At 44.4% G+C, this 20,015-nt stretch overlaps 2 protein-coding genes across 2 annotated transcripts; both read right to left on the bottom strand.

The window, feature by feature from the left end:
* Nucleotides 1-15,395: 15,395 nt before the first annotated feature.
* LOC136454460 (uncharacterized) lies at nucleotides 15,396-16,102 on the bottom strand. Its single transcript, XM_066454880.1, has 2 exons — nucleotides 15,507-16,102; nucleotides 15,396-15,432 (listed from the first exon to the last, which is right to left on the bottom strand). The coding sequence occupies exons 1-2, from the start codon at nucleotides 16,100-16,102 to the stop codon at nucleotides 15,396-15,398; spliced, it is 633 nt and encodes a 210-aa protein (XP_066310977.1).
* Nucleotides 16,103-17,848: 1,746 nt separating this feature from the next.
* LOC136451860 (uncharacterized) lies at nucleotides 17,849-18,763 on the bottom strand. Its single transcript, XM_066452546.1, has one exon. It carries the CDS (start codon nucleotides 18,668-18,670, stop codon nucleotides 18,158-18,160), a length of 513 nt encoding a protein of 170 aa, XP_066308643.1. The 5' UTR covers nucleotides 18,671-18,763; the 3' UTR covers nucleotides 17,849-18,157.
* Between the last annotated feature and the right edge of the window lie 1,252 nt (nucleotides 18,764-20,015).

Here is a 20,015-nt window from a genome sequence, read left to right as displayed (position 1 = left end):
GAGTGTAGCCCCCGAGCCTCTTGTTTTTTGGTACAAAAAAGCTGGAGGGTCAAAAAATAAAAAATGTGCTTTTCTATGGTGGGTACTTGCAGCCCCCGAGCCTTCTCCGGGTTCTTTTCTATTGAGAAGAAGCCGGTAGAAGGTTCTTGATTTGTACTCCTTTGGTCTTTGTCGTTTGTTGGTCTTGGTTTGGAGGTAACTATATCAGTGTGCTTGTCCAGAACGTGGTTATCTCCCTGTTCATAACCCAGGATTTGCTTCATCCTCTGTAGTTGTGATGTATCTAGGTTGTATTTGTTCTGCTAGTTATATCGAATCTTGGAGCGGAGGGTTGCAACCTCTAATTCCACTAGGTTCTTTGCTGCCACTCTAGAATGATCTCCTTTGTTTTCTTTGAATTTATCAAATCTTGTACTCCATTGTAATTTCAATGTTCTCTGAGTGAAAGAAATAATGAATAAGATGGTTTCTGTTGGAGGCTGAGTTGTCTATTACTGTATCCGAGTTCTTCTCTGTATCTGCATGCTTTGGTTGTAGTGTAGTATTGTTGCCGACTTGTTGTATCCTTTTTCTGCGCTACTTCCTTGTGAACGGTTTTGGCATCTAACCATTGAGATCTGAACGGACCGTTGCTTTCTTTTTCCGTTGTGCATGTCATTGATTGCGGAACGGTAATTTTTTATGACCGTTTTCACTTGGGTCGCGTGGGCCATGTATTTTTCCCTTTATAAAAATGACTGCCCTGTTACTGTTGCTCCACTTGCCTTTGCGGTGAAAAATTCCTCAATCCTCGTTGCTGAGGAAACCCTAGCATTGCATCCGCTGCCTCAAATCTCTTGTTGCTTCTGCTACTGCATTTGGCCCTTGCTTTTGATTGATGGTGAAGAAGAACAAGGGCAAGGGTGAGTTTGTTGACGAGGAGAAAACTCTTAAGCAAATTGACAATCCCAAATTCATGGTTATGAGGCGGATGCAGAAGCAGTTCCCAAAGCCGACGACGTAGGAGGCGGAGCTAGATTTGCTGGTTGCCCACGGGCTCATCCAGGAGAAATTTCTTTCTAATTTCTCTTCCCCTAGTGAGCATTTGATTCCGTCTCCTTCTCCTGATTAGTCTGTTCTTTTTGTTCCTTTTGTGTGGGTGGGGCTCTGTTATCCCCCGTCTGACTTCTTGTTAGAGTTTCTTGGATCTTATCAGATTCAAGTTCATCATCTTACCCCAAACGGGGTTCTTTTTCTATCTACCTTCACACATTTTTGTGAAGTTTTTCTTGGAATTCCACCTTGTCTTCTTCTTTTACGCTACTTCTTTCGTATGCGGCTCTTTGATTCTAAGAATCCTCCCCTCTTTGGTTGCTGCCTTATTCAAACCCGTTAAGGGGTGACTTTTCCTTCTCTTACTCTTTCTAATTCTGTTAAAGATTGGGCTGAAAAATAGTTTTATGTCCCAAAACCGGCTCCTTCTTTTTCTTCTGATCTTTCTGTGACTTCGAGTGCTTTACTTATTTGGAAGGATAAGCTTTCTGCTGCTGAAACTGCTACTCTCAAGCCTGTACTCGCCTGAGTTAAGGTTTTGCAGCAGTTGAGCTTAACTGGTAACTACATAATTGCTAGTTTTTTTGCGTCGCTGGGTGCAGCCTCTTATGCAGAGGGTGTATTTTGGTTTTGAGTACACTGGTTCTTCATATCCTTCTCGGCTTATTCTAGATGCCGAGTTGTCTGAAGAAGTCATCCTTGAACGGTTGGGGCGGATTCTTAGTGGTGTCTCAATGATGCCCGCTTGTGTGGACGAGTATGATGCTGCTCACCCTCCTCCTGAGGTATGTGTATGCCTTCCCGAGTTCTTTTTTGTTGTTTATGATTTGCATCTGTTGTTGACTTTGCCTGACCTCTTATTGTAGGGTTTTGGCCGAGCTTTTAAGCTCGAGATAGCTGTTGCTGGTGGTGGTGAGACTACCATTGAAGAGCCCACCGAAGAAAAAGATGAAGATGATGATGCTATTGCTGGTCCTGCGGTAGTTGCTGCCACCGGGTCGGGTTCTTCTTCTGCCAAGTTTATTACTGGCTTGTTTGAAGGTCAACACTCCTATGTTGAGTATGTCCCTGATCCCAGAATTGCTCAATATATCTTATCATCTAGGAAGCGGCAAACTGAGGTTGTTTCTAAGCAGTCGTTGCCCAAGAGGCGACGCTCAACTCGTCAAATTTCTTCAACATGTAATATTCTTGTAGGTGAGCTTGTGCTTAGCCTTTCCCGAGTTGATTTCCTTGCTTTGTTTTGACTTGTCTTGCTAATCCGAGCTCTGTTTGTTGTTTTGATAGAAGGTCAGTCTGTTGCCTTGAACGAGGTGGAGACTGAGGATGAGGTCCCATTGACCACTCGGCCATAAGTCTTCTGCTGTAAATTTCCTTGTGCTTGTCTTTTTGCTCATTTCCACAATAACTGAATTGCTTTTTTCAATATAGTCATGAACCGGCACTCTGCGCCCCTTCTGTGATAGTTATATCTGCTTCTGTCCTGGGGGCCATCCCAATCCCCTCCTTTGAGGTGGTTGAGGATGATTTGTTTGATGTGCCACTCCCGAGTCTTGGCTTCTCGGGGGTGGCAGGTAGCTTCAAGAAGGCTATTAAGTAAGTTTCGGCTTCTTTTCTCTTTGTCTTGATAAATTTTGCTTCTGTCTTTGATTAATCCGGGTTCTTTTTTCAAATGCAGGCCTTCTAAGGATGCCTTGTCTTCTCTAGCCCTTGGGGCTAAAAAACTTTACAAGAATCTATTGTTTGTGAGCTCTTGTTCTGCCTTGCCTTTCTATCTCTTGTATAATTTATGTATTCTATATCCTTGTAGACTTATAATTCTGCTTTTTGTAGCTTCTCCTCCTCGTGTTGCTCCTTTTGAGCCACATGTTGAGGAACAGAATGTTGGGGCCCTAGTGTCCTCTCAGGAGGAGCACCAGGTTGTGGATAGTCCCTCAAGCATTTTTGCTGCTGCTTGTCTGCCACTTGGGTCATCTCTATTGTACTCCCTCGAGGCTGCTCCTTGAGTTGATGCGGCAGTGGGTGAGGGTTCTGATAATTACCCTCCCCCTATTTCTGTTGCTGATGCTGGTCGGCCATCGACATCTGGGCCGAGTACTCTTCTGCTATATCGGTCAGGAGAGGAAATGACTCAGTTTGGCCATATTGAACGGTTGGCCGAGTTGGTTTCTTCATGGGAGGCTTATGGCGCCAAGCTCAATGTAATGTACTAAATTTCTTTGCCTCTTTACTTTCATTCTTCCCTGTCTTTTATTTCTCATAAGATTTTTCCTTGCTGTAGTCTTTAGTTGAAGATCAAGATCTCTTGTTTGGTCCTCAAGAGGTGCGATCTGCTGCCCTGATTGAGGCCGACTTGAAGAATGCTGAGTTTGAGTTAACTTGGGTTCATGCCGAGCTGGCTCAGGAGAAGGAGCAGCACAGAATTATGGAGGTTGCCCTCAATGCTAGGGTTGCTAATGCTGATGCTGTCCGAGATTCTTCTCTGAAAGCTATAGCAGAGGCTCAAACTAAGAGCTCTAATTTGAAGAAGGAGAAAGCTGGTGAGTTCCCCTTTCATTGCTTTAATATATCTTGGGCTCTTTCTCTTATTTTCTGAGTTGTTTCCTTTCTCTTTCAGCTCTTGTTAAAGAGAAAGAGGTCTGGATGAAGGAGAGGGAGGAGATGGTCAATACCCTCCGTACCTTTGAAAATAATGCTGAATCTATAAGTACCCTTGCTGATTCAAAACTGCAAGAGGCTCAGGATTTATTTGCCTAGGCGAATTTGATGAAAGCTGGTGCTGATCATGATATTGTTCAGGCAATGAAGTCAGTGCAAGACTTGTAGGGGAGGTTGAAGGCTGCCCATGATCAATTCTGGGCTCTTTATGCTGCAATTAGTCCAATCATTGCTTTAGTCTATCAGCTAGAAGACAGGGATCTAGGCCTTGGAGGTATAATACCGGTGCTTTCTTCCCGATTTTATGATTTTGTAAAGAGTGGCTTTCACCGATGCATCAACAATGTGGTTTCATATGTCTGGGTTGTTGCTCCTGATGCCCCTCTTGAGCGGATTACTAAAGCTTTTGTAACGGCTGAGTTTTCAAGACAGTGGGATGAGGCCAAAGTAGAGCTTAGTGGTCTATCAGACCAAATCTTGGAACAGATGAATGTGCTTCCTGCTATGCCTCTAGCTCCTTAGATATTTTGTGTAATGAACTTGTGGTTTCTTGTAATATATACTTGTTTCTGTGAATATGATTAGGCTTTGCCCTGCTTTTGAATCTGTCTTTGACTGCTATGAGCAGGCTTTGACCTGTCTTTCTTTTACTGCTTTTATGTAATTTCTGAGTAGTCCTTCCACTTTGTGTGACTGGTTTTGTCGCTCTTCGGATAACAATAATCGACTGCATGTTGATATCTAGTTTGTAGAGTTGTTTTTTGCCACCCTTTTGGGCATGGGATTTGATCATACTGCTTTCTTGAGTAGACACCATCCTTGTAGAGTTGTTTCCTGTCGCTTTTGGGGCGAGTTGGTCGGCCATTCTTGCCAGATTGTATAATTGTTTCGGCTGCTCTTGGGCCAAGGCAGTTGGTCATGCTGTTCTTGGAATATGTAGCCAAGTTGACTTTGATCATGCTGCTTGTTGGGTGAAGTTTGTCGATTGTACCGCTCTTGGGGTAGGCGACCGAGTTGTAAATTTGTAGATGCCGCTTGCTGGGTGAAGTAGTCGATTATATCGCTCTTGAGGTAGGCGACCGAGTTGTTGGAGTGATTGTGCCACTCTTTGGGTGAAGTAGTCGATTGTACCGCTCTTGGGGTAGGCAACCGAGTTGTTGGAGTGATTGTACCGCTCTTGGGGTGAAGTAGTTGATTGTACCGTTCTTGGGGCAGGCGACCGAGTTTTCTTTGTTGATTGTGCCACTTGTTGGGTGAAGTTGTCGATTATACCGCTCTTGGGGTAGGCGACCAAGTTGTATATTTGTAGATGCCTACTTGTTGGGCGAGGTAGTCGATTGTACCGCTCTTGGGGTAGGCGACCAAGTTGTTTTTGTAGATAGCGCCGCTTGTTGGGCGTAGTAAACGATCGTACCAGCTCTTGGGGTAAGCGATCGGACCCATATAGCACAACTATTTCTGGGTTGGCTGTTTGCAGGGTAAGTAAGCAATCGTACTAGCTCTTGGGGTAAGCAATTGCGCCCATTTAGCAACAATCGTTTTTGGGTTGAGCTATCTGCAGGGCTGCCCCTTTTTCTCCAACCTGATTACGGGTTGGTTCTGTTCGTTGGACAGGGCTGTCAGTCGTACCATCTCTTTTTATGGTAGAGTGACAAATGCTAGCTTGGGTCTCCTTACCGAAGAAGCTATTTGGCCGTTGGCTGTCAGTCAAACCATCTCCATATGGTTGAGTGACAAAATTGCCCATGTAACACAACCGTTTCTGGGTTGGCTGTTAATAAGGATGCCCCTTTTATCCCCAACCTGATTACGGGTTGGTTTGTCGGTTCAACAGGGCTTATATCTAAAGTCATTCTTCTTGAAGAATTTCTGCTTTATTTCTCTTGAAGCTTGAGTACAATATGTTGTACTAATTGTAGAATCTTTTGAGTTGACTAATATGCCAAGTATTCTTCACTGGTATTTCATCTAGAGTCATCAACTCGTATGTGCCAGGTCCTGTTGCGTTTTCACGATGAAGGGTCCTTCCCATGGACTGAGTAGTTTGTGTCATCCATCTTTCTTCTAGATTAGTCATAATACTGAGTCCCCTGGCTTTAGTGATCGGGGCTGAGTACTTTTGTCATAATGTCTTCGTAGTCCTTGCTGATATCTTGCATTTTGGATTATTGCACTGTCTCTTATTTCTTCTATTGAATCAATTTCTAACAGCCTTGTTTCTTCGGCTTCGCCTTCTTCGTATTGTTCTATTCTTGGAGATAGCCATATCAAGTCAGCTGGTAGTACTGCTTCTGATCCGTAGACCAGAAAGAAAGGTGAGTAGCTAGTGGCTCTGCTGATCTAGGTTCTTAAACCCCATACTACTTTTGGTAGTTCGTCGATCCATTTTCCACCATAATCTTTCAAATCTTCATATAATCTTGGTTTTAAGCCTTGTAATATGAGTCTATTTGCTCTTTCGACTTGTCTATTGGCCTGTGGGTGTGCTACTGATGCAAAGTCGATTTCTATCCCATAATCTTTTGCCCAGTATTGAAATTCTCTTGCTGTAAATGGTGAACCAAGATCCATGATTATTCTGTTGGGCATGCCGAACCTATGCATGATGTCTTGTATGAATTCCACTGCCTTTTCTGCACTGTATTTGACCAAAGGTTTATATTCAATCCACTTTGTAAATTTGTTGATTGCCACAAATATGTATTCGAAGCCTCCTTTTGCTTTTTTGAGTGGTCCGACTTGATCCAGCCCCCAGCATGAGAATGGCCAAGCTGGTGGTATGCATATCAAATTATGAGCGGGCACATGTGATTGTCTGGCAAACATTTGGCAATTCTTGCATGTTTTGATGAGTTCTTCTGCATCTTTGAGTGTTGTTGGCCAATAGAACCCGGTTCTGAATGCTTTGCCGACCAGTGTCCTAGAGGCTACATGATTTCCACAACATCCTGAGTGGATTTCATCCAAGATTTCCTTTCCTTTATCTGTTGGAACACATTTAAGCAGTACTCTAGATGATGCTGCTCTTTTGTATAGTTTGTCTCCCACTAGAACGTAGTTTTTGCCTCTTCGTATAACCCGGGTTGCTTCTGCTTTGTCTTCGGGTAGTTTCTTCTCTTTGATAAAATCAATGTATGTTTGTCTCCAATCATTTTGTATGACCATGATCTGTCTTGATTGGTCTAGTTCTTTTGCTTGATCTATTTCCATTGGATCTGTTGTCTCATTCTCCTTTTCTGTGTTCCCGGGTTGTTTGATAGATGGGGCTATGAGTTCTTCTACAAATATACTAGGTGATAATTTTGCTCTATCTGATCCTAGTTTGGCTAGCACATCTACTGCAATGTTGGAATCCCTTAGTACATGATGGATTTCTAGCCCTTGGAAAATTTTCTCCAATTTTCTGACTTCTGCATAGTATGCATCCATATTGTCTTTTATACAATCCCAATCCTTATTGACTTGATTGATTACTACAGCTGAATCACCATAGACAAGTAGCCTTTTGATCCCAAGTGAGCTTGCAACTCTTAGACCATGCATTAATGCTTCATACTCTGCTTCATTATTAGTTGCCTGCCAAAGTATTTGTAACACATACTTTAACTGTCTCCCTTCTGGTGATATGAATAGCACTCCTGCTCCGGCTCCTCCTAACTTTAAGGAGCCATCAAAATACATTTCTAATGATCAAGTATTGGTTCGGGCTCTTTTTGACTGATTTCTGTCCATTCAGCAATGAAGTCGGATAATGCTTGAGATTTTATTGCTGTTCTTGGTTTGAAGTTTAGGTTGAGAGCACCGAGTTCTACTGCCCATTTTGATATCCGACCTATTGCATCTTTGTTGCGTAGAATGTCTTGAAGTGGAAAATTGGTTACCACTGTAATCTTGTGTTCATGGAAATAATGTCTCAGCTTTCTTGATGATATCAACACTGCATAAAGTAGTTTTTGCACATGTGGGTATCTCACTTTTGATTATGTTAGTACTTCACTTATGTAATAGACTGGTCTCTGCACTTTGTAAGCATGTCCGGGTTCTTCTCTCTCAACCACAATTGCTGTGCTGACAACATTCTTGGTTGCTGTAATATATAGCATCATGTCCTCTTTGCCTTTTAGTGGTGTCATTACTAGTGATGATGCCAGGTATTCTTTTAACTTTTGGAATGCTTCTTCTGCCTCTTCCGTCTATTCAAAATTTCCTGCCTTTTTCAATAATTTGAAAAAGGTAGCCCTTTTTCTCCTAGTCAGAAGATGAATCTGTTGAGTGCTGCCATGCATCCTGTAAGCTTCTGTATGTCTTTAACTTTCTTTGGAGGTTTTATATCCATGATGGCTTTAACCTGCTTTGTACTTGCTTCAATCCCTCGATTGCTGACTAGAAATCCGAGTAGTTGTCCTGATGGGACCCCAAAAACACACTTTGTGGGGTTTAGCTTCCACTGCTATGCTTTTAGATTCTTGAAAGTCTCCTCGAGGTCTTCTATCAATGATCCGGGTTCTTTTGTCTTGATTACTACATCGTCAATGTATGCTTCTGCGTTCCTTCTGACTTGATTCCCTAAACAAGTTTGAATTGCTCTTTGATATGTTGCCCCTGCATTTTTAGCTCAAAAGGCATTGATTTGTAGCAATATGCCCCAAAAGGTGTAATGAACATGATGAGTACAGGCCCGATGTTCTGAGAGGTAGCCGGTAAGTTCGATTTGTGGAGATCTCAACATTGGCGATCCGGCTTCAAATCAGACACGATTCAAACCCTGCAACCATTACACCACTGCTCTGTTGGTTATCAACCAAGCACAACTTGATTGACCTCGCTAAGAAGGCTTTTCCTGCAAGCGAATCGAAGAGCACAAGCAAGAAGGTAAAACACGCAATCTGAAATTGCAAATATGAATGACGCGAATATCAATAAAGGATTCAAGAACTCGGTTCCAAAGGACTAATCGACACAGTGGAGGAGATCAAGAATGGGGGCCCTGGATCACTGTAAAAGGATTTGTCACCACAGTTACAATGAACGATTCAGTTCCTCGATGGAAAACTAAACTCTAAACAAAACCCAATTGTGTAGCAACAGTGGCGGCTGTGTTTATAGTCTAAGACTCGACCTAGGGTTGGGAACGGCTAGGGGTTGGGCGCCCACAACTTGGGCTTAAGGCCCGACACGATACATGGCCAAGTTGGCCCAAATAGGTGACGCAGCACCTTGCCGTGGTCACATAGAATGATCCACGGACCTTCTGGAGCTGGGACTAGATCCAAAACGATGGCGTCGTCGTCCCCTTTCCAACGCATCCAAGAACGGCCCGTTTCGATGTCGTATGAGGAAGTTATGACTAAAACAGTAACAACGTGTCTGCTGAATCCGAGGGCGACGTGGCAGCTGAGTTGGGAACGAATTGGAACTTGGGGAAGACCATGGCGTCGGTGTGTCCAGTGTGGCGATGTCCTCATCATCCTCCCCTTCTCGAATTGGAGTCATCCTCGACTCCATCTTGGCGATGTCCTCATCATCCCCTCCTTGTAGAATTAGAGTCATCCTTGACTCCATCCCATCATCAGCGAACTCCTGCAAAAGGTTAGTGACAGCAGGCAATGCACCAGATATAAAAGGTTGACAAAACATAGTATAACATGGTGCATCAGGATTATCACATAACTCAATAGTAGCAGGAGTTGTAGCAAGAAAAGCACCTCCTTTTAACTTAATCCCATTATTTTTAGCAATATCTGTTGGAGGTTTATTTTTGATCTCATTAGCATGTTTAATAATATCCATAGGAGATAAAGGCAGCAATGTAATTTTCTTGTCCTTATGTATGATAGTGTATGTATTAGTTCTACCATGGTGTAAAGCATCATTATCAAATTCCCATGGGCGACCTAACAAAATGGAACAAGCTTGCATAGGGACAACATCAAAATCAGCAGTATCATGATAAGAGCCTGTGAAAAAGCTAATGCGTGCTGATTTAGTTACCTTAGTCTTACCACTATTATTGAACCATTGAAGTTTATATGGATACGAATGTTGTCGTGTGGTCAAGCCAAGCTTGTCAACCAAATCTGAACTCACCAAGTTGTTGCAACTCCCGCTATCAATGAAAGTGAGAACACGACAACCCTGCACAATGAGATACATGTGGAATAAATTGTGGCGTTGGATCTTCATCTCTTCTTCATGACCCACATGTGTACTCAACACACGCTGCATAAGAAGGCTAGGGTAGTCCGCGGCAGCAACCACGGAGTCAATGGTGATGGCCTCCTTGTCTTGATCGCCCTCGGTGGGATCTGCATCAATGTTAGCAGCAAGGGCTAAATTATCTTCAACATCACTAGCACTTACATATCCATCCTCGGTAGCAATGAAAGCGCGATGACTGGGGCATTCCTTCATGACATGTCCCATGCCTTTGCATCGGTGGCAAATGATTTTAGAGCTAGACGAGGAGGAGCTAGTAGAAGCACCCGGAGTGCCACCTTTCTTCAGCTGTGGAAACTGCACATTAGACAATTTACTTACCCCGGAAGAAAATGGAGGTGTAGATGGCTGTGGTGCAACAGAAAGCTTGGGCGTCTCTAGCTCGGAACGCTGCTAAAAATTCCTCCCATTGTTAGACCTAAAAAGCTGGTGTTGTTTGTGTCCCTGCACTTCTCGTTCTGCCTTAATAGCAAGATGATACAATTGGGAAAAATTGCGCCATTCTTTGTAATCAAGTATGTTCTGTATATCATGGTTTAAATCACCAAAAAATCTAGCACTAGCATCATGATCATCTTCATTTATACCACAACGTGCTAAACCAATAAGCAATTCTTGATAGTATGCTTCTACTCCTTTATCACCTTGTTTTAAAGTTTGTAGTTTCAAACGTAAATCACGTTGGTAATAAAGAGGAACAAAACGAGATGTCATACGTTGCTTTAAAACATTCCAAGTTTGTGGCACAGCAGCAGCATTATTGGCATTACAAAGACCACTCCACCAGAACAAAGCAAAATTAGTAAACTCACTAGTAGCAAGTCTAACTCTATGCTCAGCAGGAACATTATGAGAATCAAATTTTTGTTGAACAGCAAGCTCCCAATCTAAATATGCCTCTGGATCAACATTACCAGCAAAAGGTGGTAGAATAAATTTAATTTTAGCAAAAGGATCATTATTACCATGATTATTATCTGCCATACCGCGACGATTGAAGTTGAGGCGGCGACGGGCACCACCGTCAGCATACGCATCTTCATCACCAAAAGCATCCGCATCTTCATCATCAGCACGATAAGGCGGAGGGCGTTGCTCAAGCTGTTCAATGCGGGTGACCAGATTGTTTATGTTGCGCGTCAGCTCGGTCATAAGATTGCGTTGTTCAGTCATGAACATTGTAAGCTCGCCCTTGGACACGCATTCATTGAAGTCCGTCGGAGTTCCTGCCATGGTTAGAAGATAGAAAAAGACAACACCAAAGTATTATCCCTATCAACTAAAAAGAAACAAGTGGTGGTGGTGGTGAAAGTGGAATGCAAAATCACAAGCGGCTTACCACCGTCTTGCCTGTATTCTTACCAACGCCAAACAAGAGCAAAACCAAAGTGGCGAAGCAATCTGTTGTTGAGCATGGGTAACAGTTGCAAGATGAACATGTGCTGACAGAAGAATATGTGGAGCTATGGGTAGACACACAATATGACAGCAAGGATTAGCAATTAACGAGTGCAGAGTAGCGATTGTTCAATCTGGATCCAAAGTACAAATCACAGGTGCTGGCTAAGACGTGTCGAGACGTAGCGCAACAAGGTGAAAACAAAGGACGATCGAAAGAACTCACAGAACAAACAAATAGCCCGGATTTCTCCTTTTTCCTGGATTTTTCCAAAAGGCACTAGTAGGAAACAAACTTTTTTTTCACTATTTTTTTATACTTTTCTCTGAACAAGGATCACAAAAGATGCAACCACAAAAATTGGCACCTACAACTGAGGTGGGATGTGGTCTACAGAAATTCAGCACGTTCTCTGAAAAGCGTGCAAAAACTTTGACAATTTTTTTTCTATATTTTCCCAAATTTTTTTGGCAATTTTGATGAAACCAAACAGGGCAAAGCCGAGTTTGGGTCGGGTCCAAATGGTGTCAAGAAGCTGCTGAAAAATTTTTAGATTTTTCTGATAAACGAGCGAAAAGTTATGCCTGTTTTACCGAAGGTATCTCAAGGTATGTTTTCCGGGAGGCACAACACGGCGGCGGCAGTTAGGGCAAAGCGTCCCTAAACTCTAACACCGATCATAGCAGTAGGTATTCGCCTGATGATGTAAGGAGGGCTGCGATGCAAGCAAAATAAGAGCGGCTGGCAACCTATCTAGGGTTTGCGCGGTGGTGAGAAGTTACACAAGGCGGCTAGCGGGGCAAGTTGAGTAATGTGGTGGCTTCGACTTATTGTTTGGGAACGGTGGATGGGATAGCGGCGGAAAACAAAATCACAGCAACAGGCGATTGAACTACGACCACGAACACAATCCTAAACCAGCAACAAGACTCGACCACGGACACAAACTCAACAACACGAATCTGAAACGAAATTGCAAAGGCACAAAGGGCGATAGGACAGCGGAAATTGAAATATTTTTGGGCTTTTTGTGGACTCTAGGTAATGGACAAATATGAATCTAAGGCAAACGAGATTATACCTCGAGGTAAACCTGAAATATCTGATACCAATTGATGAGTACAGGCCCAATCTTCCAAGAGGTAGCCGATAAGTTTGATTTGTAGAGATCTCGACATTGGCGATCCGGCTTCAAATCAGACATGATTCGAACCCTGCAACCGTTACACCACTGCTCCGTTGGTTATCAACCAAGCACAACTTGATTGACCTCGCCAAGAAGGCTTTTCCTGCAAGCGAATCGAAGAGCACAAGCAAGAAGGTAAAACACGCAATCTGAAATTGCAAATATGAATGACGCGAATATCAATAAAGGATTCAAGAACTCGGTTCCAAAGGACTAATCGACACAGTGGAGGAGATCAAGAACAGGGGCCCTGGATCACTGTAAAAGGATTTGTCACTACAGTTACAATGAACGATTCAGTTCCTTGATGGAAAACTAAACTCTAAATAAAATCCAATTGTGTAGCAACGGCGGCAGCTGTGTTTATAGTCTAAGACTCGACCTAGGGTTGGGGACGGCCAGGGGTTGGGCGCCCACAACTTGGGCTTAAGGCCTGACACGATACATGGCCAAGTTGGCCCAAATAGGTGATGCAGCACCTTGCCGTGGTCACACAGAATGATCCACGGACCTTCTGGAGCTGGGACCAGATCCAAAACGACGGCGTCGTCGTCCCCTTTTCAACGCATCCAAGAACGGCCCATTTCGATGTCGTATGAGGAAGTTATGACTGAAACAGTGACGACGTATCTGCTGAATCCGAGGGCGACGTGGCAGCTGAGTTAGGAACGAATTGGAACTTGGGGAAGACCATGGCGTCGGTGTGTCCAGCGTGGCGATGTCCTCATCAAAACAATGTCTTGCTTTGGTCTTCTTCTCTAAGGGATATTTGATGATAGCCCGAGTAGCAATCCAGAAAGGATAATCGAGCTGATCTAGCTGTTGAGTCGATGATTTGATCAATCCTTGGTGGAACATATGGATCTTTTGAGCAATGCTTGTTGAGGTCTGTGTAGTCAATGCACATGCACCATTCTTTTGAATTCTTCTTCTCAACTAGGACCGGGTTGGCAAGCCAATCCGGGTTGAGTATTTCTCTGATGAATCCCGCCGCCATGAGCTTGGTGATCTCTTTTTTGATTGCTGCTTTTCTGTCTGGAGCGAATCTTCATAGCTTCTGCTTAACAGGTTTGGACCCTTTGTTCACATCAATTATGTGCTCAGCTAACTTTCTTGGGACCCCTGGCATGTCGGCCGGCTTCCAAGCGAAGATATCTTTGTTGTCCCGAAGAAATTTGGTGAGCGTGAGTTCCTATTTGGGATCAAGATTTGCACTGATGATTGCCGTCTTCTTTGGGTCACCAGTCTACAAGCCAATAGTCTTGGTAGTGGCTTCTTTTGGTGGTGCAAAGTTGCTTGGCTTCTTAGCCGGTATTTGAATCTCATCCGAGTTCATTTCGTTGGCTAGTATTGCAATCTCCTTTCCTTCCTTTGTCTTGTAATCTTTTGGATATTTGTACTGCTTGTACGTCGCAATCATGTGCTTTCTTTAGATCTCCTTTCAATGATAATACACCCTTTGTTGTTGGCATCTTGAGTAGTAGGTATGGATAGTGTGGCACTGCCATGTATTTTGTTAAAGCTGGTCTCCCAAGTATTGCGTGGTAGCATGATTCAAAGTCTACAACTTTGAATTTGATGAATTCCGTCCTGTATTTGTTTGGTGTGCCAAAGGTGACTGGTAGGGTTATCTGTCCGAGTGGCATAGCTGCTCTGCCGGGTACTATTCCATAGAATGGTGTACTTGTTGGTGTCATTAGTCCTTCACAATCCAAATTCATCCTTCTGAGAGTATCTGCGAAAATTATGTTGAGCCTGGCTCCTCCGTTGATGAGTACTTTAGTAACTGCCACTCCTACGATAGTTGAACCTAGTACCAGCGGGTAGCATCCTGTGTTCACTGCACTGGTCCATTGGTCTTCTCTTATGAAGTGGATGGGGTACTCTGACCGATCTAGATATCTTGGGGTGGCTAGTTTAGCTGCCATGATGGCTCTATGAGCTAGTTTTTCTTGCCTTTTGCTTCGTGTGTTAGGAACACCTGAAAATATAACTGCTAATTGGTGTTTGGGTTCTTGATAATCTCCTTCAGCTTTATTTTCCTCCTTCTTGGATTCTTCTTGCTTTTGCTCCGTGTTGTTTTGATTCCTGTTTTCTCTCTTCATGAATTGCCGCTGAAAAGTGATGCATTCAACTAACTTGTGTCTGGTTCCTAGGTGTATGTGACATGGCATATTCTCTATGTTTTCCGGTGCTCTTCCTCGGTAGTTGTTGCTCCGATAGTTGCTATTACTGTTGTACCCGCTGTTGTTACTGTTGTTGTTATTGTTGTAGTTGCCATTGTAATTGCCACCGTTGCTGTTGTCATTGTATCTTCTCTTATTGTCTGTGGTTGCCACTATGTTGTCCTTCCTCGGCCTTTTGTCTTGCTGTCTGTAATCAGGTCTCCTATTTTCTGGGTTATCCCTAGCAAACCGATGCCAGGTTCTTTCTTCTGATGAAATAAGCTTTTCAACAACCCTCTTGAAGTCTTCATTTATTCTTGGGTTCTCATTGAAATAGTCTTTGTATTGCCAGTTTGCTAAGATTCCTTCCGCAAAGGCTTCTATCACTTCTCTGTCGGTAATGTCGTGGACTTGAGCCCTGAATTCTCCGAATCTTCTATAGTATTCCCTTAGACTTTCTCCTCTCTTTTGCCATACTCCTTTCAACTCGGCTGAGGTCATTGGATGGGTAATAATGCCTACAAAGTTATTGCAGAAAGCTTCTTGCAAGTCTTCCCAATATCTGATTGATCTTGGCCTCAATTTGTCAAACCATTGTAGTGGCATTGCTTCGAGGGCCATTGGGAAAAATAGAGCCTTGATGTCGTCATCTCCTCCGGCTAACTCAATAGATTGGGAATAAACTCTTAGCCATTGTCTTGGTTCTACTTTGCCATCATACTTGGAATGATTTGCTAGTTTAAATTTGTGTGGTAGCTTCAATGTTTGTAGTCTTCCTGTAAAACAAGGGAATCTGTCATATGGTTTCGTTCTTCCGTAGTCTGGCGATCTTGCCCTTCTGTAATAAGACCTGTCTTCTTTTAACTCGGACTCTCCGTAGTCATCTTCTTTGTCAAATCTTCTTGATATTTCTTGGTAGCGTTGGCTCAATTCTGGTTTGCCTCTTTCTTGTTGCTTTGAGTAATGTTCCTGCCTTCCATTAACATCAGCACTCTCTACTGGTCCTAGCCTTTGAAAACTTGATTTTTTGGGTGGTTGCTCCCCTTGTGGCTCCTGTGGAACTTCTTCGCCGGGTTGTTTTTCTGATCCCCCGACTTCTTTCTTCTGATCTTCCTTTGTTTTTTCGTTATTCGTGAGGGTGTGCAACTCCTTTGTTAATTCTTCAATTCTTTCCCTTTTTGTACTTTTTGCGGCTTCTCTTTCTGCCTTCTTTATGTTGTATTCCATTAGTTCCGCCTTGTATTTATTCCAGATTTGCTTCCTTTGTTTAGCCCTGTTCCTCCTTCCAGCCTTCAATTTGTTTTTCTTTAGTCTTGCCAGTCTTTGCTCATCATTTTCGTTGCTGTCGCTTTTCTCATCTGGCGAGATGTTGCCTTCTGATTTGTCTGAAGATTTTATATCTGGTATCTGTGGTGGTTCCAAAGGTTGTTCTAACTGCTCCACCATGTATACAGTGTACTTCTTCCAAGCTCTTCTTGTACTGTATTTCATCCTTCGTTTGGTTGAGCTATCGGTAGTTTCTGAGCTGGATCCGAGTTCTTTTCCCTCTTGATAAGGTAGTTCTTCAATGCACGTGCTAGTCTGGGCTTTGCTTGAGGTGAAAGAACCTGGCCAATGCACCACACAGTCTTGTGGGGTAACTGTCATGATCATCCCTTCTTGTGCTCCCTCCAGGAGTATTTTTCTTGCTGAGTTCATCTTGTCTTGGGTAAAGTGTTGGTAGATTGATGCCATGTTGTATAGTCCGTACGTTCCTGAGTTCTTTTTGGAGTCGTACGGGTTGTATTCCTTCACGATTGTTGTTGCGTCTCTGAATCCGATTAGGCTTGGCTCTTTCGCTGTGAAGATTGTCTTGGAATCAGGTTGTATCTCTTTCTTAGAGTCGGTTTCGTATCCGCTTTCTTCTTCATTCCGAGTTGGATCCGAAGTTGAAAGTTTCGTCATCTTCTCGGCGAGTTCATATTCAACTTTGTCATCGAGTTCTTTTTCTTCTCGGAGATGAGTACGTAGCTTGCCGTCGCCGTCAGCCTCACAGAACCAGGATCCGAAGACAAAGGTTGTTCCCGCCGGAAAAGCCATCTTGAGGTCGAGGTCCACCGAGCTCTCGAGAAAAAATTCGTCGAAAGCCCCTACCTGACGCGCCAGCTGTCGATGTTTTACCACCGATAGCCTGCCACAGGGGTATCCGGGACAGTTGTTCGGGCTTCGGCAAATAGTGGAACTCGGCGGTTACGCAAAGAGACTCACGATTTATACTGGTTCGGGCCCTCGACTTGGTCGAGTAATAACCTTACGTCCAGTTTGGCGTTAGCCTATTTGCGTCGTATTGCTTTGAGTATTTGGTGTGTTCAGTCGTTTACAAGGGATATCCTCACCAGCCCTTTATAGTCCAGGTGCTGAGAGGAGTTGTTTGTGTTCTACTCGAATACAAGGTCAGAGTCCTAAGCTATGCTTCGGGCGCCTTTCCTTGTATAGTCCGAATTGGAGTTTTGGTCTTGCACGTTGCTTTGCTCCATGCTCTTCTTGGCGATTGGGCTGTGGGCCTGGTTACCAAGGCCCACTTCCCTATAGTACGGTCTATGGGGGGCCCGTAGAGTTCCCCATCGACAAAGGCCACTGCTATCACCCTGTTCGTTTGTGCTTCTTTGGTTTATAAGCCGTATTTTTTCAGTCAACGAATATTATTTTTCTCTTACACCAAATCAGCCAACAGTACTTTCAGCCATGACTTATCAGTCAAACAAGCCCAAACGAACGTGACGTATATTTATAGCTATCAATATTGGTTATATTAAAATATGCTCCAATATGATTTTTTACTGACCAATCCTCTGACGACAATTCTAAATATGTATACCAACCGATGAGAAGTCGGTACAAATAGAAATAGCGACCGATATCCTTTGGAAATTTGTACCGACCAATCATTCGTCATTATTACTGTTGTCTAACACTATTTTTTTGCTATGGTATAGTACGTGCAAATGTGTTATTATGAGGTATTCATTGGACTAGGCTTTGCAATATCCTATGATCCTACCTGTTTGCGGTTGTCCTTGATCACTTGCATTGAGCATTGTATTGCGTCCGAGAAATCAGAATCGATAAAGGACAATGTTTGTAGAGGTTTATGTATCTTTATTTATACGATATAAAAAACTATATGGAGTATAATTGCTAAATCTCTTCATAGATACTAAATGGTCAATTCAGGACGAGGAAAAGAGAGTACAGCAGCATGACGATCAGATCAGATGATCCTCTTCTAGAACCAAAACTGTGATTCCAATTTGAATCATATTAATATTCCACCTCAATTCGCCTCCCCGTTTCCGAGACCAAATTAACACATCTCTACAGGAAATAATAATGTGAGATGGCCAAAGCAAAACAAACTTAACGCATCAATCAATGTCGCGCGAAAGCGCGCGCGCGCGGCGGCAGCGATGCGAGGGCCCAACGGCCGGCCGTGTCGTTGTCCGTGGAGAAGGAAGGAGATCATCAGATCATGTTGGAGAGCGAGCGGCAGTTCTCGGACATCTCGACGAGCGACGCGTCGAACTGCTCCATGGGGTTGGGCTCGCCGATCTGCCTGAACTGCTCGTCGCAGTTCTGCATGTCCTGCGCCGCCATGCCCATGGTGGCGCGGATGGTGACGGCGTCCTTGAAGCCGATGGCCCGGCGGCAGGCTCCCAGGTTGTCCTCCACGTCCAGGTACAGGTTGTTGCACAGGTCGAGCACCGTCCGCGCCTTCGGGGACGCCGTCAGGGCCGCCTCCTTGACGTGCGCCCGCGCCGCCTCGGTGCGCTGGTTGAACGCGTCCACCTGCATCCGCAGCACCGCCATCGGGTCCAGCACCGGGTTGCTCGCCGCCTCCGGCCCCACCGTGCTGGTGCAGATGTCGGGGAACGCGGTCCCCTTGCAGATCTCCGCCAGCGTGGCCGCGTTCACGGCCGCCGGCAGTGTGGCTAAGAGCGCCGCAACGAGGAGGAGCAGGGCGCGGATTCCTGCCATGGCTAGCTGTTGGCTTTATTACCTGTGTCTCGATGCAATTTACGTGGGCTGCGTGTCGGAGGAGGCTGGTGAGAAGAGGAGGGGTGCTGATGAGCTGAGGGGCTGCTCGGACGGGGAGGAGGAGATAAGTACGCGGGGTTGGCTGCATGCAGCATGCATGGACAACGGAAATGGCGGTTGTCCTCCTTTGCCCGGATTCCCTTTGTCCGTTCGTTGGTATTGCCATTTGCCAAGTTCCCATTTTTGGTAGCCCTTAACCAGAGCAGATTTGCCTCACATATATTCAAGCTTGTAAGAAATAACTCAGAGAATGAAGGCCAAACATGCTCCATCGAAGGAGATTTGCCTCACATATATTCAAATCCTTACACGCGGGAGAGTCGGTGATCAGGCACGGCTCTACCCGCTGGAGCCCTCGGGTTGCCGCGAGACTTCGTGAGCGGACTGCGTCAAAATTACGCTCAGCCGTTTCGAGTCGCGTGTATCCAACACCAACTTTGCGTAGACTCTATGTAGCCTGCTTCATCAGCAGTTGTGCGATACAAATGATTCATCGGGATAGCAAGGGGCCGGACGTCCGGACGCCCGGGGCGCCCGTAGACCATTGCCCGCGCCGTTTCGCACGTACATACGGGCCCGCATCACTCCGAACGCTACCAGTATCGGAAAGAAGGGGAGGGGCGGCAGATGCCTAGCCGACGCCGGGAGGAGGAGGAGATGCCGAGGCGAGGCAGCAGAAAACGAGAGGAGGGAGATACAACGGTCGATCTACTTTTGAAACATTGAGATACAACATTTACAACATACGTCTAAAGATAGATGAAACACTTGAAACATGCTACTTGCGAAAACCACGCGAGGCCCGTGCCGCCCCGAACGTCACCAGGGTGGCGGGTGCCCAATCGGCGCCGGGAGGAGGATACACAGAGGCGAGGCAGCAGAAAGTGAGGAGGGAGATGCAACACCCGATCTACTTTTCAAATATCCAAATGCAACAACATACGTCTGAAGGTAGATAATACACTTAAAATATGCATCTGAAACACTTGTAAAAACACCTAAAACACTCAAAAACTATTGTAAAAAATACGCAATATCGAGATAAAACACCTGCAACATATGTGTAAAACATCTGTAACATATAAATAAACACACTTACAATATACGTCTACAAAAACAGATGAAACGGTGGGAACAGAAGCTTGCAATATACCTATACAACCACTGCAACATATGCAACATCCCGATCTACTTTTACAACATCTGTGTGAAACACTTGCAATATACTTCTAAAACATATGAAACACTTGAAACACATGCTTGCAACATACGGTTTCATCGCAAC

This window comes from Miscanthus floridulus, chromosome 5, assembly GCF_019320115.1.
Source record: "Miscanthus floridulus cultivar M001 chromosome 5, ASM1932011v1, whole genome shotgun sequence".
Taxonomy (NCBI): Eukaryota; Viridiplantae; Streptophyta; class Magnoliopsida; order Poales; family Poaceae; genus Miscanthus; species Miscanthus floridulus.
The sequence above is the reverse complement of the archived record's forward strand: the minus strand, read 5'-3'. Positions and strand labels throughout refer to the sequence as shown.

What these genes read in the sequence shown, in the direction of transcription:
- LOC136454460 (XM_066454880.1), bottom strand. Translation starts at nt 16,102, where the DNA reads ATGGTGGAGCAGTTAGAACAACCTTTGGAACCACCACAGATACCAGAT. An exon ending in TCCGAGTTAAAAGAAGACAG is followed by an intron (nt 15,433 to 15,506) that starts GTCTTATTACAG and finishes CTTGTTTTACAG; the next exon opens with GAAGACTACAAACATTGAAG.
- LOC136451860 (XM_066452546.1), bottom strand. Translation starts at nt 18,670, where the DNA reads ATGGCAGGAATCCGCGCCCTGCTCCTCCTCGTTGCGGCGCTCTTAGCC.